The 17,667-nt window shown below is 35.7% G+C and overlaps 1 protein-coding gene and 1 pseudogene across 1 annotated transcript; both read right to left on the reverse strand.

Annotated features, from left to right (window-relative positions):
* Window positions 1–1,167: 1,167 nt before the first annotated feature.
* LOC110145476 (olfactory receptor 10X1-like) lies at window positions 1,168–2,133 on the reverse strand. Its single transcript, XM_020905815.2, has one exon. The coding sequence runs from the start codon at window positions 2,119–2,121 to the stop codon at window positions 1,168–1,170; it is 954 nt and encodes a 317-aa protein (XP_020761474.2). The 5' UTR covers window positions 2,122–2,133.
* An 8,572-nt stretch (window positions 2,134–10,705) lies between these two features.
* On the reverse strand, window positions 10,706–11,690 carry LOC110145472 (olfactory receptor 10X1-like; annotated as a pseudogene).
* Window positions 11,691–17,667: the final 5,977 nt, after the last annotated feature.

Below are 17,667 nucleotides of genomic sequence, written 5' to 3' on the forward strand. Positions count from 1 at the left end.
TGTGTGTTACAAAAATAGTCCTTAATTCTCAAGAAAATGAATTTCAGCTAACCTTAAAGTGTCACTTACAAAAATAGTCCCAGGGAAGAAAATAGTCATAGCAGTAGATAACCTGAATCGGGGTAAGTGAGTAATAAGTTTCACCCATTATCTTACTTTTCTTTAGAACATACCCATAAATAATGTAGGTCAGAAACTATTGCAAAGCTTTTACCTATTTTATATATACCAATCCTTAGTATAGTAATTGTATTCTTCATTAGAGGACATGTTAGCAGCAGAACTGAGAAAGGATTCAGAAAGTTCTTAAGCTTGTATGTTGGGAATTTCACTAAGATTACTAGAAACCTCTCTGTGATATATAACCTATACAATATTTACTTTCCTCTAGGTAAAATAAATTGCCTTCATTAGCTATAGTATGCCAAAATTATTCAAAAATGCTTTTATTATTGTTAAACCACTCAATATTGAGGTGTCTTTTTTAAGGTTAGCTGTTTAATGCCCTCATCATAAAGAAATTAGAGTTTATATTCAGCCTTAAATAGGTTCCCATAGACTTATAACATGTAGATTACTGTCCAATTAATTATTTGAATCATTGTTCCAAAACATCCTGTGTAGTCAGAATCTAGTATCTAATTCCATCTTTAGAAATACACGATCATGAACAAAGTTATTAGAAATCACTATTAGTCAGTATGGCATGGAACTTAACAAATATATATATATATATATATTTACACATACTTGAAGATTTATACATACTATATCTCATATCAGAAATGGTTTATATCCTGAAGGAACAAATCAGTTTCTTATCACATTACCTAGAAAAATTCTTCAACTTTTACATCTCTAGCTCTCTAAATGCATTTCTTAGTGAAGTGGTCAAAGGTTTTGCTTTTTTCTTTCCATGATCTTGCTTTCCCGACTGCATCAAAACTGAAGTGCACCCAGAGATTCATTGATAGAAGCCTAAAATCTGCAGGGACAGGGAATAGAAGTCACTGAACTCCTTTCTTTCAGGCTAAGTAAGTGCTTGTCAAGGCGTAGATCCCAGATTCAGTCACTTGATCCCCATATGCCAACCTCTGGAGAAAGGTAAATGGTACAGACTTCACATGTCACAGGGTAAATGCCTCACTGACTTATGAGAACATCCAGTCATGCATCAGTAATCCAAGATTTCTTATTCAAGAAATGTGTCTTTCCAAGGACCTTTCTGAAAGCGTTCTTCATGTCCTTATTCCTGAGGCTAAAAATGAGAGGGCTGAGGAAAGGAGTGATGACAGTGTAAGGAACTGCGATCACTGTGTCATCTCCCCCTGATGCTTCTGGCTTCAGATAAACAATAGATGCAAAACCAAAGTGGATGATGACCACTGTGAGGTGGGAGGCACAGGTAGAAAAGGCCTTCTGCTTGCCCTCAGCCGAAGGGATCTTGAGAACAGTGGAGAGAATGAAAATGTAAGTGAGGATAATGAGCAGAAAGGTGCCCATCAAGCCTGACACTGAGATTGCTGTTACAATGAATTCTGTGAGTTCACTGTCTAGACAGGATAGCCTCACAACAGCCCTCATATGACAGAAGAAGTGTTTGATAAGGTTGGGACTGCAGAAAGAGCCCCTGAATATCAATGCAATCTCTGTCACAGAAATAAAGAAGCCAGCAGCCCAAGCAGAGACCACAAGTTTCCCACACACCATATTGGTCATAAGCAAAGGATATCTGAGAGGGTTGCAGATGGCCAAGAAGCGATCGTACCCCATCAAAGTGAGAATGAGACAGTGAGTGCCACCAAGTCCCAAGAAGAAATACATCTGCAAGCCACAACCTATAATCGAAATGCTTCTTTTCTTGGCCAGGAGATCCACCAGCATCCTGGGGATAATGGTTAGTGTGTAGCAGGTCTCAGAGAAAGAGAGTGCACTAAGGAAGAAGTACATGGGTGTGTGGAGACGACTGTCCACCCAAGTTAGACTCATGATGGTCAGGTTACCTGTGAGGGTGAGAAGGTAGAGGCAAAAGAAAACCACAAAGAGGACTGTCTGTGCATGTGGGTAAACAGAAAAGCCAACAAGAATGAACTCTTTCAGGATTGTCTGATTGATCTTCATTGTTGAATTTTCTGCAATATGAAAGACAAATAAATATTAACTTTTCCATTATTCTTTGAAATGTTGGTTTCAATAGATAAATAGTGAAATTTACAATTTCTTTTTTAAAAATCATTTTATTTATTTATTTATGTTGGTCTGTGTTGGTCTTCATTGTTGTGCATGGGATTTTTTAGTTGCGGCGAACAGGGCCTACTCTCTATTTGCATGCGTGGACTTCTCATTGTGGTGGCTTGTCTTGTTGTGGCACACAGGACCTAGGCCATATGTTCAGTAGTTGTGGCACATGGATTTATTTGCCCTGTGGCATGTGGAATCTTCCTGGACCAGGTATCAAACCATGTCTCCTGCTTTGGCAGGTGGAGTCCCAACCACTGAACCATGAGAGAAGTTCAAGTTTACAATTTCTGATAGATCATTTGGTTTGGCAACTCACCATGTGTATGTAGGTGATGTTTTTTCCAATATGCTATTTGTTTCTGTAAACAAATACTCATTACTTATTATGGCTCTTTCTTGTTGCCCTTATTAATGATTTTACTGGCCCATAATACTAACAGGACAGAAAATATATTAATTCATGTCCAGATGAAGGAAATTCAGATGAATTTGGTGATGAAGCTTTGGATTTGACTCTAAACCCTGAAAAAAAACTATCAAGTAATTAATAGACAGAGTCACTGTCTGACTCAGAAACTTTCTATGTATAATGTTGTCTATCTACCTAAGGTTGATAGCTAACTTCCTAGCTATTTGGGGACTGTATTTGGACAATGACTTACAACTATAAGAGAATCCCAATGTCATTATCTCTTCTTGGAGAAATTGGTTAGGACCTGAAATCTTAAAGAAAAGTGATGACCATGTCCTTCTGTTTATCTCTAAGTCATTAAGAATTCCTTCTACCTGTAGAGCCATTTATAAGCTGAGATCCTTAAATTCTCAGAGCTATTTACAATAACTCTATAACAAGGGAAGTTTTATGGTTTGTAAACTAAAATTACCTAGTTTCCCCAAAGGGAAAATATATTGGCAGAAAAAGAAGTTGTTTTAATAGCTCCATGGTGTAAACCCAAGCTTTTTCTAACTCACTACTTGCAGAACAGCCTGGTTTCACACAGTAAGCCATATTCCTTCCAGGACAGCCCCCCAAAATTTGTTTTCACAGACACAGTTAAATTCAGAAGAATTTTGAAAATGAAAAGAATCAGAGATTCAAATTCAAAGCAGCCCCTTCCTTATCCAGTCTTTACCCAACTGTGTTGTAAACAACTACTTGGAGAATCATCCTCAGTAGAACAGGAATATCAGAAACGCCTTCTACTTTTGGCGTATTCTGGGTGTTTGTGTTCCTAAAGGGGATGAGGGTATTCTACCTCACCCTACCCTCTGTTCTCTCTGAAGTTATTGCTAAATCAAACTGTCTCAAATTTAGTTTGGAATATGGATCCACTGACAATACACATCTATTTAAAGTCAAAGAGAAATAGTAAATTTGAAGAAAGTGCAATGAATTAATCATGAAGAAAACAGTCAAACCATATCAAGAATAGTTTCCTACCTTGTGTATTTTTTCAGGGCTCCAAACCCAATTCAATATCAGTTATATTCTTATATGATAGTCTTCACATTGTTGGAAAAATACTTTGTTCATAACTCAAAAAAGGCAAAGATCAACTTACTATGAACATCATTGGTCAAAGACTCCAGATTTTTAACTTTATCATTGCTAGTTGAGCGACACTTGGAAAGTTCCTGTACATTCTGGTTTCAAATTTCCCCACCTTGCAAGTTAGGAAAGCGGTTCTGACCATGCCCCTCAGCTTTCTATGTTTCCAGAGCTTCTGACATGAGGTATGAAGTTAGGCCACATGTGCTATGATCAGCTCCCAACACTCACTGAATTACAATGGCTTAGAGCCTTTCCTTCTAACACTTGATCTGCTAAGCATGTGTTTGAAGTTCCTCAGCTCTAGAGGTTTGCTTCTGGTTGAGAGACCCTCAGGGATTTCTCTCTTCTTCATCAAAGAGAGGAAAAGAACTTTCTCACTTAACTTTGTAATTTGCTCTCATTAGTTACAGGGGTTTGTTTAATATGTGACTTGTCTTCTGGGAGTCTCTGGGGATTTAAAACTTCAGAGTCTGTGTTCTGCACACAACCAAGCTTTCCTGCTACTCCCTTAGTTTTGTGTTGCTGAAGAGTGGAATAAACTGTATCCCTAATGATCATTCAATTTGCTCTTCTCCTCGTCATAAACACGCTTTGTCCCTCTAGTCACAGAGTCCATTCCTGGTGTGAACAAAAAATATTGTCTGCCTTTTTAGTAAATAAGGAATATTTCTTGCCTTCAAACCATCAAGTCATGAACAACTGTATCCCACCCCACAAGTGGTACACTTTGAGGGGAATTCAAAATGAATACATTCAGGATACTGGCCTTTGATAGTTAATATGAATACCAAAGGAATGATTTCATTAATCTCAGGCTTTTACATCTTCCCATTTACAGAAACCCATTAAAATTGATTTCAGATGTCTGGGGTTTCTTTGTGATTAGCAGGAATCTTTTGATCTTTCAGCTACATTTTTTTAATTTATTATTTTTTATTAGTTGGAGGCTAATTACTTTACAATATTGTAGTGGTTTTTGTGGTGGGAATGGAAACTAGTACAGCCTCTATGGAAAACAGTGTGGAGATTTCTTAAAAAGCTGGAAATAGAACTGCCATATGACCCAGCAATCCCACTTCTGGGCATACACACCGAGGAAACCGGATCTGAAAGAGACACGTGCACCCCAATGTTCATCGCAGCACTGTTTATAATAGCCAGGACATGGAAGCAACCTAGATGCCCATCAGCAGACGAATGGATAAGGAAGCTGTGGTACATATACACCATGGAATATTACTCAGCCATTAAAAAGAATTCATTTGAATCAGTTCTAATGAGATGGATGAAACTCAGCTACATTTTTTTTCCAGCAAAACTTCTACATATACTGGTTCCTCCCTTACCTCTTCAGAACAGTATCTAAAAACTATCTGAAAAGCTGTAAACCTGGCTATTATCCTCAGAAAGCTCACCAAATAAAGCATATTCTCAGCTTTTGGGTTGTGTATTAGGAAGGCTCACTGTGTTTAAAGTGGGCAAAATCAGAAAATTATGAGTAATAGTTTCTTCTTACAAGGATTAATATTTTGATGGAGGAGAGAAGATAGTACAGATGAAAAGGGGATTGCACTGTAGTGAGCTGAAGACCCAAACATTGAATAGACAAGATAGAGGAACTGGATCAAAGGTCAGAGAAGATGCCATGGAGAAGAAGTATTCTCTCTGCAATAAGATTTGTTGTCACTGAAAAAATAATAGGATTACAAGCAACTGTACCTTAAAAAATTAGATGATGCCATAAGGAGTAGGAGAATTGTGGTTCTGTTTTCATTTTTAGCCTAAAGTTGTGAGGAGATGCTAGATCTTAGAAAACATAGAAGGTTGTTTATCATGAGAAAATCAATAACAAGATCAGTCTTGACACATTAAGCTCAAAGAAGAGGCAGACATATGCAACAGAAATTTAGAAGTGTTGGCCTGGGTCTTATGTATGTCTTCAAATGATGAACCTTGTAGTCATAAAAATTAATAAATATAATGAGTGCAGATTTGATAGATTTTGCCTGAGAAACATAATCTACCAAAACAGAGGAATATGAACAGGAAAAGCTTGAGAAATAGCCATTGGTGGACCAAAGAAAGAAGAGACCAAATGCTGGCCAAGAAAAGAATCACAAGAGTACAGTGTTGAGGGAGAAAGACTAGATGGTTTCAGAAAGGGGAGGGAGATGAGAAATTAAACAGAAAGAGACACTTCTGTACTTTTCCCTAGAGATGAAGAAAATTATGTCTAATTATCTTTTACTGAGCATTTATAATATACTGGACACATTATGAAAAATTTTATAAATATATCATTTAATTATCTTAACAATACAATGTAGCTGCAACCTTACTACCAAGACCCCAAAATTAAAGTGACTTAAATGAAACAGTATACTGCTCTTTCATAAAAGTGTAATGACAAGCAGCTCATGATTAGCGGGGCTAGCAAGACAGTTAAATTTCACAAGGTTATACAAGTCACAGGTGGGAGAATTGGTTCCACTATCTTCAAGTTAAGGTTATCATTGCTGAGTCCAAAGCTGATTTTTAAAAAATTTCAGTTACTGTAATTTTCAAGTTCAGCATTTCATTTAGTTCTTTTTAAAAATTTATCTTCTTTATTCATATTCTGTATTTATGATTTCATAATAGCTTCCTTTATTTCTTAAATCATTAATTTTAGATATCTGAAATATTTTTAGCAATTACTTTGAATTTTTGTCTTTTTTATTAAAATATAGTTGATTTACAATGTTGTGTTAGATCCTGGTATAAAGTTATTCAGATATATGCTTATTTTAGCTGACATGTATATATGTCAGAGATATATTTTTTTCTTTTTCATATAGTTTTCCACTATGGGTTGTTGCAAGATATTGAATATAGTTCCCAGTACTATACAGTAGGAACTTGTTGTTTATCATTTTATATATAGTAGTTTATATCTATTAATCCCACACTCCTAATTTATCCCTCCCCCATACCCCTTGATAACTGTCATTTTGTGAGTTTGTTTTCTTTGTCTGTGAACCCGTTTTTGTTTTGTAAAAAAGATCATTCGAATTATATTTTAAATTCCACATTTAAGTGATATCATATGATACTTGTCTTATTCAGTCTGATTTACTTCACTTAATATCATAATCTCTAGGTCCATCCATATTGCTGCAAATGGCATTGTTTCATTCTTTTTCTGTGGCTGAGGATTTTCCTCCACTTCTTTATGCATTTAACTGTCAGTGAACATTTAGGTTGCTTCCATGCCCTGGTTTTGTAAACACTGTGGCAAAGAACATTGGGGAGTACGTATATATCTTTTCAAATTAGAATTTTTATCTGGATATATGCCCAGGAGTGGGATTGCTGGATCATATGGTAACTCTATTTTTAGTTTTTTAAGTAAAGTTTTTGTCTTTTAAATACAGAATCTAGTCACATTGACAAGGCAGCTTCTGTTGCCTAATATTTTTTTCTGGTAGTTGGTAATATCTCCATGTTTTTGGTGATGACAGGGAAGCCTGGCCTGCTGCTGTCCATGGGGTGGCAAAGTGTCAGACATGGCTGAGCGACTGAACTGAACTGAACCATGTTTCTTTGCATGTCTCATCTTTGTTTCTGTTGAAACTAGACATTTTAGATGATATACTGTAGAAACTTCTGGTTATTTGTCCTCCCCATTCTCTCTCTCTCTCTCTCTCTCTCTCTCACACACACACACACACACACACACTGGGGGCCTTTTTGTTTGTTTGTTTATTGTTTGCTTTTATGTTTGGTTAGTGATTGGATTGAATACTTTAATGAACTCTATCCTCCATTACTATACTAGAGTGTTAGGTCTCTTGATACTGCTAATCATGAGCAGAGTCATGGTTATGTCCACATTAACCCTGGAATGGCAGTCATTTAATAGGCCTTATTTTGAATGTCCTTTTTCTGACCACATGCAACTATTAGCCTGCCAGTTGCTCTAGTGTTTTCAATCCTGCCCTAGAATATTAATTGTTCCACAGATGTCTAAAACAAAGTGCACGCTCTTTTGAAGGAATAATTTCTGAAATCAGTTTTTGAAATTTGTTCTGATCCAAGGAGGACTCCTCCTGGCTGTCTCCTCCCTCTGTTTAGAGAGCTTCTTAGATGAGGCTGATATCACAGGAAGAATAGCCTTATCTGGGGACATTGAACACCAATATGACTGAAACTTTCAGCAATGTTTTGTGTGTCTATTGCCTCCTGAGTGTGCCCATAGATCTATGAAAACCTTAATCTATATAATATCATAATTGTCTGTCTCTCCACAGAAGAATGTGCATTTCCTGAGAGAACAAATTGTATTTGTTCCTTGAAGTTTTCATTACACATAAAGAGAAAAAATGAACATCTTTCCCATTTTGGTAGAAAACAGAAGCCACTGATTTCCTACTTTATTCCTTCATTGGTTCCATATTATATTTCTCATTGACAGGAGTAAGTATCTAGCTTCTTTCCATTAAAATTTTTATTAGTAAAATAATTTAGAAAAAATTGAAACTAAAGGACTCAGACTTTGCAACATGAAATATAATTAAAATTCAATTTCTTGACAATTAAATGTTTCACTTTTGAGTTTGTTTTAGCATGTCTTATGTTATATCTTATAGAATTTTCCAACTTTATGTAAATCCTCATATTTATATTCATGAAATTATTAACAGTATTCACTCATCTTTAATGTCTCTATGACCTGAGAAACAACCCCATTTCCATTCACATGGTTGTTTATTTGTGTCATCTGTCTTTATTCCCTAGTCAATCTCGTCAAAGAAAAACATAATTTACCAAGATTTTCAATACTCCAACCTCTGACTTTTTTGAACCACTGGTGGCTTCCCTGAAGGCTCAGCAGTAAAAACAGTTCAGGAGACATGGATTTGATCCATGGGTCAGGAAGATACCCTGGAAAAGGAAATGGCAACCCACTTCAGTAGTCTTGCCTGGGAAATCTCATGGACAGAGGCATCTAGCGGGCTACAGTTCATGGGGTTACAAAAGTCAGACACAAGTTAGTGATTAGACAACAATCACATACTAATGTTTATTTAATCTCTGCTCTTATAATTATTTTTTCTTCACAATCTTTCTGTGTTTAGCTATTCCTTTACTAAATTATTGACATAAATGTTTATCTTACAAATTTGCTTTCTATGCTTTCTATATACTTTTCTAATATGTATTTTGAACACTACATATTTCATCCAAACACTGAAAAGATATATCCAAAAGCTTTATCCTGTAATATTTTTAATTCCTACAGTTCAAATCTTCTTTTCTATTAGCCATGGGATTTCTTATTTTGATTCATTGTTTATTTATAAGTGTGTTTCTTGACTTCTAACCATATAGGTGTTTCTAGATTCTATTTAATCAGATTGGCTTTTTCTAGCTTAACAATCTATGTTAAGTAGCACCTAGCAATCCCTGCCATATCAGATGTAATGTAGGTTAACTGGCCCAAATTCAAGTCAGGAACTTGAGTCTAGACAACATTTTATCTTCTATACTCACTATGAGTGAGCATATTGTTAGTATTTATGTCCAAGATGTATAACTTCTCTGGATTGACTAAGCAGTTCTCAGGGGTGGAACACTTTCATCACTGAAGCAGTGATCACAGATGAAGGAGGGGTAAATGTTCTGCCTGCACATGTGTTACAAAAATGGTCCCAGCGAAGAAAGGAGAGTCATGGTAAGAGGTAAGCTACTCATTGTAATTACATAATCATTTTCATCCATTATCTTACCTATCTTTACATGATCTCCATAAATAATCTAGGTTGGAAATTACTCCAGATTTCGTGTATATTTTATATATACAAACCATAAGTACAGTGGTTATAACCTTCATGAGAGGACATGAATTTGGTTAGTAGCAGAACTGAAAAAGGATTCAGAAATGTCCCCAGGCTTGTATGCTGGAATTTTCCATAAGCTCACTTGCTAATTTTCTGTGATATATAACCTCCACAGTATTTCTTATTTTCTTTTAGGTAGTATAAAGATTTGATGCTGTGTTTACCTAGTTTCCTTTATTACATATAAGAGATCTGTAAAAATTATTCCAAAACACTTTTTAAAGTCACACTCATCAATACCATGAGAGTTTTTCAAACATTTGCTGTTTAGTGCCTTCATCTTAAAGAAAATAGAGGTTATTTCCAGCTGTCAACATAGATTCCCCCAGTTATGAAACAAGTAGGCACTACTGTCCTGTTTACTTATTTGAATCATTGTTCCAACATATCCTGTGAATTCAGAAGCTAACATCTGAAAGTCATTAAGGAAAACCATCATAAACAGCATTATTAAAAATTTTTAATAATCAGTATGATATGGTACTTAACAAATATAGATGTCAATCCAGACACGCACAAATAAAGAGATGATGATTGCTACATAGTGAACCTCCTATTAAAGTGGTTTATCTCCTTGGAGACTCAATTCAGTGCCTCACAATATTGCCTATATAAATTATTCAATCTTTACACTTCTAGATATCTTTAAACATTTCTGAATAGAGTGGTCACTCGTGGTGTTTTTTTTCTTCTTCCACAATCTTTCTTATCCAATTTCATCAAAGGTGCAATAAACCCAGAGGTTGATTGGTAGAAGCCTAGTATCTTCAGAGACTGATATCTAAGTAGAAGTAGAGAACTGATAGTACTAGTAAAAGTAGAGTTGAGTAATAGTAGATGTAGAAAATACAGAATGAAAGAGATAGACAACTTCCTTAACAAGATAAGTAAATGCTTGGGTCCTAAACTCAGTCACTTGATCTCCATATGCCAACCCCTGGAAAAAGGCAAATGGTATAGGTTTCTCAGATATCATAGGGTAAATCCCTTACTGATATCTAGGAATAATCAATCATGCAGCAATAAACCAAGATTATTTATTCAAGGAATTTGTTTTTCCAAGTACCTTTCTGAAAGCACTCTTCATGTCCTTATTCCTGAGACTGAAAATGAGAGGGCTGAGGAAAGGAGTGATGACAGTGTAGGGGATTGCTATGAGTGTGTCATCTCCCCCTGATGCTTCTGGCTTCAGATAAACAATAGATGCAAAACCAAAGTGGATGATGACCACTGTGAGGTGGGAAGCACAGGTAGAAAATGCCTTCTGCTTGCCCTCAGCTGAAGGGATCCTTGAGAACAGTAGAGAGAATGAACACATAAGTGAGTATGATAATCAGGAAGGTGCCTATCAAGCCTGACACTGAGATTGCTGTTACAATGAATTCTGTGAGTTCACTGTCTAGACAGGACAGCCTCACAACAGCCCTCATATGACAGAAGAAGTGTTTGATAAGGTTAGGACTGCAGAAAGAGCCCCTGAATATCATCCCAGTCTCTGTCGCAGAAATAAAGAAGCCAGCAACCCAAGCAGAGACCACAAATTTTCCACACACCATATTGGTCATAAGCAACGGATATCTGAGAGGGTTGCAGATGGCCAAGAAGCGATCATACCCCATCAAAGTGAGAATGAGACAGTTAGTGCCACCAAGTCCCAAGAAGGCACCCATTTGCAAGCCACAACCTATGACTGAAATGCTTCTATACTTGATGAGGAGATCTGCCAACGTCTTGGGGATGATAGTCAATGTGTAGCAGGTCTCAGAGAAAGAGAGTGCACTAAGGAAGAAGTACATGGGTGTGTGGAGACGACTGTCCACCCAAGTCAGACTCATGATGGTCAGGTTACCTGTGAGGGTGAGAAGGTAGAGGCAAAAGAAAACCACAAAGAGGACTGTCTGAGCATGTGGGTAAACAGAGAAACCAACAAGAATGAACTCTTCCAGGACTGTTTGGTTGATCTTCATTGTTTGGACATCTGAAATCTAAAAGAAACAACAAACAAATGCTATATTTTCCATTATTAGTTAACATTTTTTTCTGTGAATAAGAAAAATGTTTAATGTTAAAATTACAAACTGATTCTTTTTTTAAATGAACATATAATTAATTTACAATGTTAGTTTCAAGTAGAGCAAAGTGATTCAGTTTTATATGTATGTTTATTTATATAAACATATATCTTATTCAGATTATTTTCCATTATAGGTTATTATAAGATGCTGAGTATAATTCCCTGTGCTATACAATAGGTTGCTGTTCTTTACAATTTTACATATAGTCTTGAAAGTGAAAGTCACTCAGTTGTGTCTGACTCTTTGCGACCCCATGGACTATACAGTTCATGGAATTCTCCAGGCCAGTGGGTAGCCTTTCCCTTCTCCAGGGGGTCTTCCCAACCCAGGGCCTGAAACCAGGTCTCCCACATTGCAGGCAAATTCTTTACCAGATGAACCAGAAGGGAAGCCCGTGGGGTGTATGTTAATCCCAGACTCAATTTATCTCTCTCCCCTACCCCTGTTATCCCCTTTGCTAATCATAAGCTTGTTTTATAAGTTTGTGAGTTTATTTTTATTTTTTTTTTGGTAAAAAGTTAATTTGTATCACTTTCTAGAGTCCATATATAGGTCGCATTATGTTTGTCATTTCTGTCTGACTTACTTCACTTAATATGATCATCTGTCCATCCATGATTCTGCAAATGATATTATTTCACTATCTTTATGGCTTAGTAATTCCATTGCATATATATACTGTGTTGTGTTGTGCTAAGTCACCTCACTCATGTCTGACTCTTTTATCCTTTACTCTGTTGATGGAAATTTAAGCTGCTTCTATGTCTTGGATATTGTAATTAGTGCTTCAGTGACTATTAAGGTGCATGAATCTTTTCAAATTAATTTTTTCTCTGGATATATGCCCAGGAGTAGGCTTGCAGGATCATATAGTAACTCTACTTTTAGTTTCTCTAAAGAACCTCTATACTGTTCTCTGTAGTGGCTGAACTATTTTATTGGTTATTTATTGGTTTATTTAGTTTAGCAAAATAACTGTGTGCATGGAGATGGTGTATTTTCATAATTTTCATTAACTTTTTTCTTCTTTGTTGAGCAACCAATTGCGATTATTTATTATGACTTTTTCTGGCCTATTTTAAAAGGATTTTCTTATCTGATAACTTAAAAGGGACAGAAACTTCTATGATTCATGTCCAGATGAAGGAAATTCATGTGCATAAGGTGACTCAGAGTTGGATCAGATTCTGAACCCTGAAATCACTGCTCAGTAGTTAATAAAGTCAGAATCTAACACAATAAATTGCACATATAATATTGTCTATAAATATCTAATGAGTGGAAGCTGATATTTGACTTCTTAGGAATTTGTGGACTACATTTGGTCGATGGCTTATGATTGTAAGAGAAGTTCAAAGCTATTAGCAATTCTTGGAGAAGAGAGTTAGGTCTTTAAATGTTAAAAGTAAAGAACATGCTCCCTTCCTTCTACTCTGAAGAGAGGAAGGGAAGATAGAATACAAAGACCCTTACAATACTTTTGATTAATTAGAATATATGTATAATTGTCAGGTAACAATTGACATTTTATCCATGTCTTCCATGCCAAGCTCAGTATATGAACAAGGTAAATGTTAATGAGTTTATGTGTTCTTTGATAATTCTACATCTTATTTAATCTCATCCTCCTTGAACTTCCACAACATATTTTTCTTTATATTTAATGCATCTCCTCATCTTTGTTTGTATTAACCTGTGATTTTTCCTTAACTACACATCAACATAATCAGTAACTTAATTGTATAGCACACATTTTGTGAATTCTTTCATATGTTCATTAAATCTATTCTTCACAGCACAAAGTAAATAAAATAGTACAACTATGAAATGTATAGACCAGGTGTGATTATTTTATTCATGTTTAGAAATAAGATAATTTCATCTATGATGTGTCATATTTATAACATGAAACAAACTGTTTTGACTTAAATGGTAGATTCTTTCTATTTCTCCATATTTCCTCCTTGAGGAAACAGACTATGAATCATATACATCTGTATTTCTAGGGTAATAGTATTTTAAGAAGAAAATGATTTACAGTAATTGTTGAATAAGTAAGTTTTTTAAAGTGCTGAATATAAAGAATTTCTATTTCACTTTGTTATTCAGCAATGTACAGCATGTGATCTTGGTCATTAAGATGAATAGACTTTTCATTTTTCATTAGATTTGGTTCAGGCTAAGATTAAACATTCTCACAGGAGACTTCTCATTATAGCTTTGATTTGCTTTTCTCTAATAATTAGTGATGTAGAGCATCTTTTCATATGATTTTTGGCTATCTATGTCTCATTTGGAGAAATGCCTATTAAATAGACATTGAAATGTCTATTTAAATGCCTGTCACCCATATTTTGATTGGATTTCTTGTTTTTCTATATAGAACTCTATGAGCTATCTCTATATTTTGGAAATTAATCCCTGTCAGTTGCTTTGTTTGCAAATAGTTTCTTCCATTCTGTGGGTTGTATTTTCATTTTGTTTATGGGTTCTGGAGCTGCCTTTGTTTGAGTTTAACTAGGTCCCATTTGCTTGTTTTGTTTTATTTTTGTTAATCTAGAAGGTAGACCCAAAAAGTTACCATCTCACACTGATCCAAAAAGATATCACCTCACATCATCAAAAAGTCTACACACAATAAATGCTGGAGAGCATGTGGAGAAAAGGGAACACTGCTACACTGTTGGTGGAAATGTAAATTGTTACAACCACTGTGAAAAACAGTATAAATACTCTTTTTTAAAAAAAGCTAAAAATAGAACTCCATATGATCTAGCAGTCTCAATCTTTGACATATATCCAGGGAAAACCCTAATCTGAAAAAATACATGCACCATGACGTTCATTAAAGCAATATTCACAATAGCCAAGACATTGAGGCAACTTAAATATCTTTCAACAGAGAAATGGGTAAAGAAGATATAGAGTGTGTGTGTGTGTGTGTGTGTGTGTATGGAATATTACTCAGCCATAAAATGATTGAAATAATGCCATTTGTAGTGAATGGGTGGACCTAGATATTATCATAATGAGTGAGGTAAGTCATACAGAGAAAGACAAGGATCATATGATATCATTTATATGTGGAATCTTAAAGAAATGATTCAAATGAACTTATTTACAAAATTAAACAGACTCACAGACTTTGAAAACAAACTTATGGTTAGCAAACAGGAAGCATGAAAGGGGAGGGATAAATTAGAAATTTTAGATTAACATATACTTGTCAGGGAGTGTTTAACAGGAGGCTTCTTGTGTGCTGTTTTTGATCTGTCATGAACCCATATTCAAGAATTAAGAGGAGTGGCAAGCTGCTCCCTGGACTGAGGAATACATGCATTTCCTTTGTTAGTTTTTCCATACGGTGAAAAGTAACTATTTACGACCCTCTTCATTTTTATGGACCATACGGTGAAAGTGATTATTTACAACCCTCTCTCTTTGACAAGGATTGTCTTATGTTTCCTTGATAATTTGTAAGTCTGGATTTTTGATCTTTATCTTTGCTGAAAAAAGCTACCTTGTAAGACAGTATATATACCCACACTATGTTGAATAAAACACCCTTGTTCCATCAGAGCTTGGGTCCCAGTGTCCTCTCTCTCTCTCCCTCTCTCCCTCTCTCTCTCTCTGTGTCTCTCTGTCTCTCTGTCTCTGTCTGTCTGTCTGTCTGTCTCTCTCTCTCTCAGGCTAATTCTTTGGAGCACAGAAGCCCGCTGAGCTCACTTTCTTGCCCGGGCTATTGAGAAACCCTGGAGAGGGCACCCTGTGCCTACATGAAGCAGTGCAAGCCCTGTGTCAAGAGCTTTATTAGTTTTCTGTGTAAACCAAGGAGTATCAGCCTCTTTCTCTCTCTTTCACTTTCTTATTGTCCATCCGGACCACCAGGTTCCAGTCCATTAAAGGACCTCAACATACATTGACTACTCTGTATAAAATAGATCATCACCAAGAGCCTACTACATTGCACAGGAAATTCTACTTGGTATTCTGTAATAACCTATACAGGAAAAGAATCTGAAAAGGAATGGATTATATATAACAAATCACTTAGCTTTACCCCTGAAACTAATACAACATTGTAAATCAACTATACTCCATATAAAATAAAAATTATGCTTTTTGTTTTTGCTTTAAACATTTTCATGGGCGAATCTCTCTGGTCACCAAGACTGAGAAGAGGCAGTAGCACAATGGTCTAAATTACAAATGTTTCCATGAATAATTCACAACCTATGGACTCTACCTCATAGGTCCCTTGGATTCTTTTGTCCTTTTAGATCTGACAAGAATTTTATTATTTCATAGTCACAAAGAGTCACATGACCTAATCTTTCCTGTGAAATCTTTTCCCATTCCTTTTTCCTTCTCTCATTGTATGCATACCTTCTTATCTGTGAGTAACTCTCTCCCAAGAGAAGACTGCAGCATTTCTCTGACTTCTTTCCTAAGCATCTATTATGTTGAAGAGTATTGAATTCATCCTTGGGCTTCATCAATACAGCCGTTTAGGTAAGCCTCCTAGTATTTAAACACAGCATGAGTCTCCTTGGTGTACAAATCTTCACTTGCAAATTATTGTTTCACTTTTCCCTATAAATAGCTTTCTGAAGCATTCTGGACTGTTTCAAAAGAACTTATCTCTCTGTCAGAAAATGCTGCTTTCTTCTATTTCTCCCTAAGCCATTGTGAAAACTTCCATCAGTAGAGCAATCTACATACAAAGATTCTTAAATTCTCATGACTATTCACAGTAAATATGTAATAATGCAATTATCCAGATTAATTAGTTAATCACTAAAGGATTAACTAAGTACCACCAAGTGGGGAAATACACCCACACACATATTTTATATATATATATATATATATATAATTTATGTATATATTTACATTTATTACATGTAATTACATTTATTATATGATTGCATGTAATCATAAAATGAATTTTGTTGTTCTTGTTCAGCCGCTCAATCATGTCCTATTCTTTGCAACCTCAAGGACTGCAGCACATCAAGCTTTCCTGTCCTTCACTATCTCCCAGAGTTTGCTCAAACGCCTGTCCATTAAGACGGTGATGCTACCTGACCATCTCATCCTCTGCTGCCCTCTTCTGCTTTTGCCTTCAAGCTTTTCCAGCATCAGAGTCTTTTCCAGTATGTACATACTATATTACATACACTTCACACTACCCTCAGCTATCTCTGAAGTTGTCATTGCATCAATTATTTTCTAGTTTAATTTGAGATATGGATCCACTGACAAGAGAAATGCATGCTCTTTCCGAAGTTAAAGAGAAATAATTTAAAGAAAATGTAGTGACAATTAATTATGATGAAAAGAGAGTCAGACCATCTAGAATAGTTTCCTACCTTGTTTATTTTATAAAACTTCCAAAGCCAATTCAGAGAAAAAGTTACATTCTTCTAAGATAGTCTTCACATTGATATAAACATGCTTTGTTCTTCACTCAAAAAGAAGCAAAGATCAACTTATTGTGAAAATCACTGGTCAAAGACTGGACTCTTGACTTTATCACTGATACTTTAGTGACCGTAGGAAAGTTCCTGTACCTTCTGGTCTGAGTTTCCCCATCTAGGAGGTAAAAAAGGAGGTCCTGGTTTTGTGCACTTTGGCTATCTATGATTCTAGAATTTTTTGATAAGAGTTATGCTGCTGCAGGCTAGGCCATGTGTGCTATAAACAGTTTCCAACACTCACTAATTTGAAATAGTTTAGAGCCTTTCTTTCTATCCCTTTAGAAATATTGTCTGATAATTATGAAGGCTTGAGGTTCCTCAGCTCTAGAGGTTTAATTCTGGTTAGGAGACCATAAGGGATTTTCTCTTCTTTCATCAGAGAGAGAAAGAGAGAACTTTCTCAACTTTGTAATTTGCTCTCATTAGCTACAGGGCTTTGT

The sequence above is a fragment of the Odocoileus virginianus genome, chromosome 5 (genome assembly GCF_023699985.2).
Source record: "Odocoileus virginianus isolate 20LAN1187 ecotype Illinois chromosome 5, Ovbor_1.2, whole genome shotgun sequence".
Lineage (NCBI taxonomy): Eukaryota > Metazoa > Chordata > Mammalia > Artiodactyla > Cervidae > Odocoileus > Odocoileus virginianus.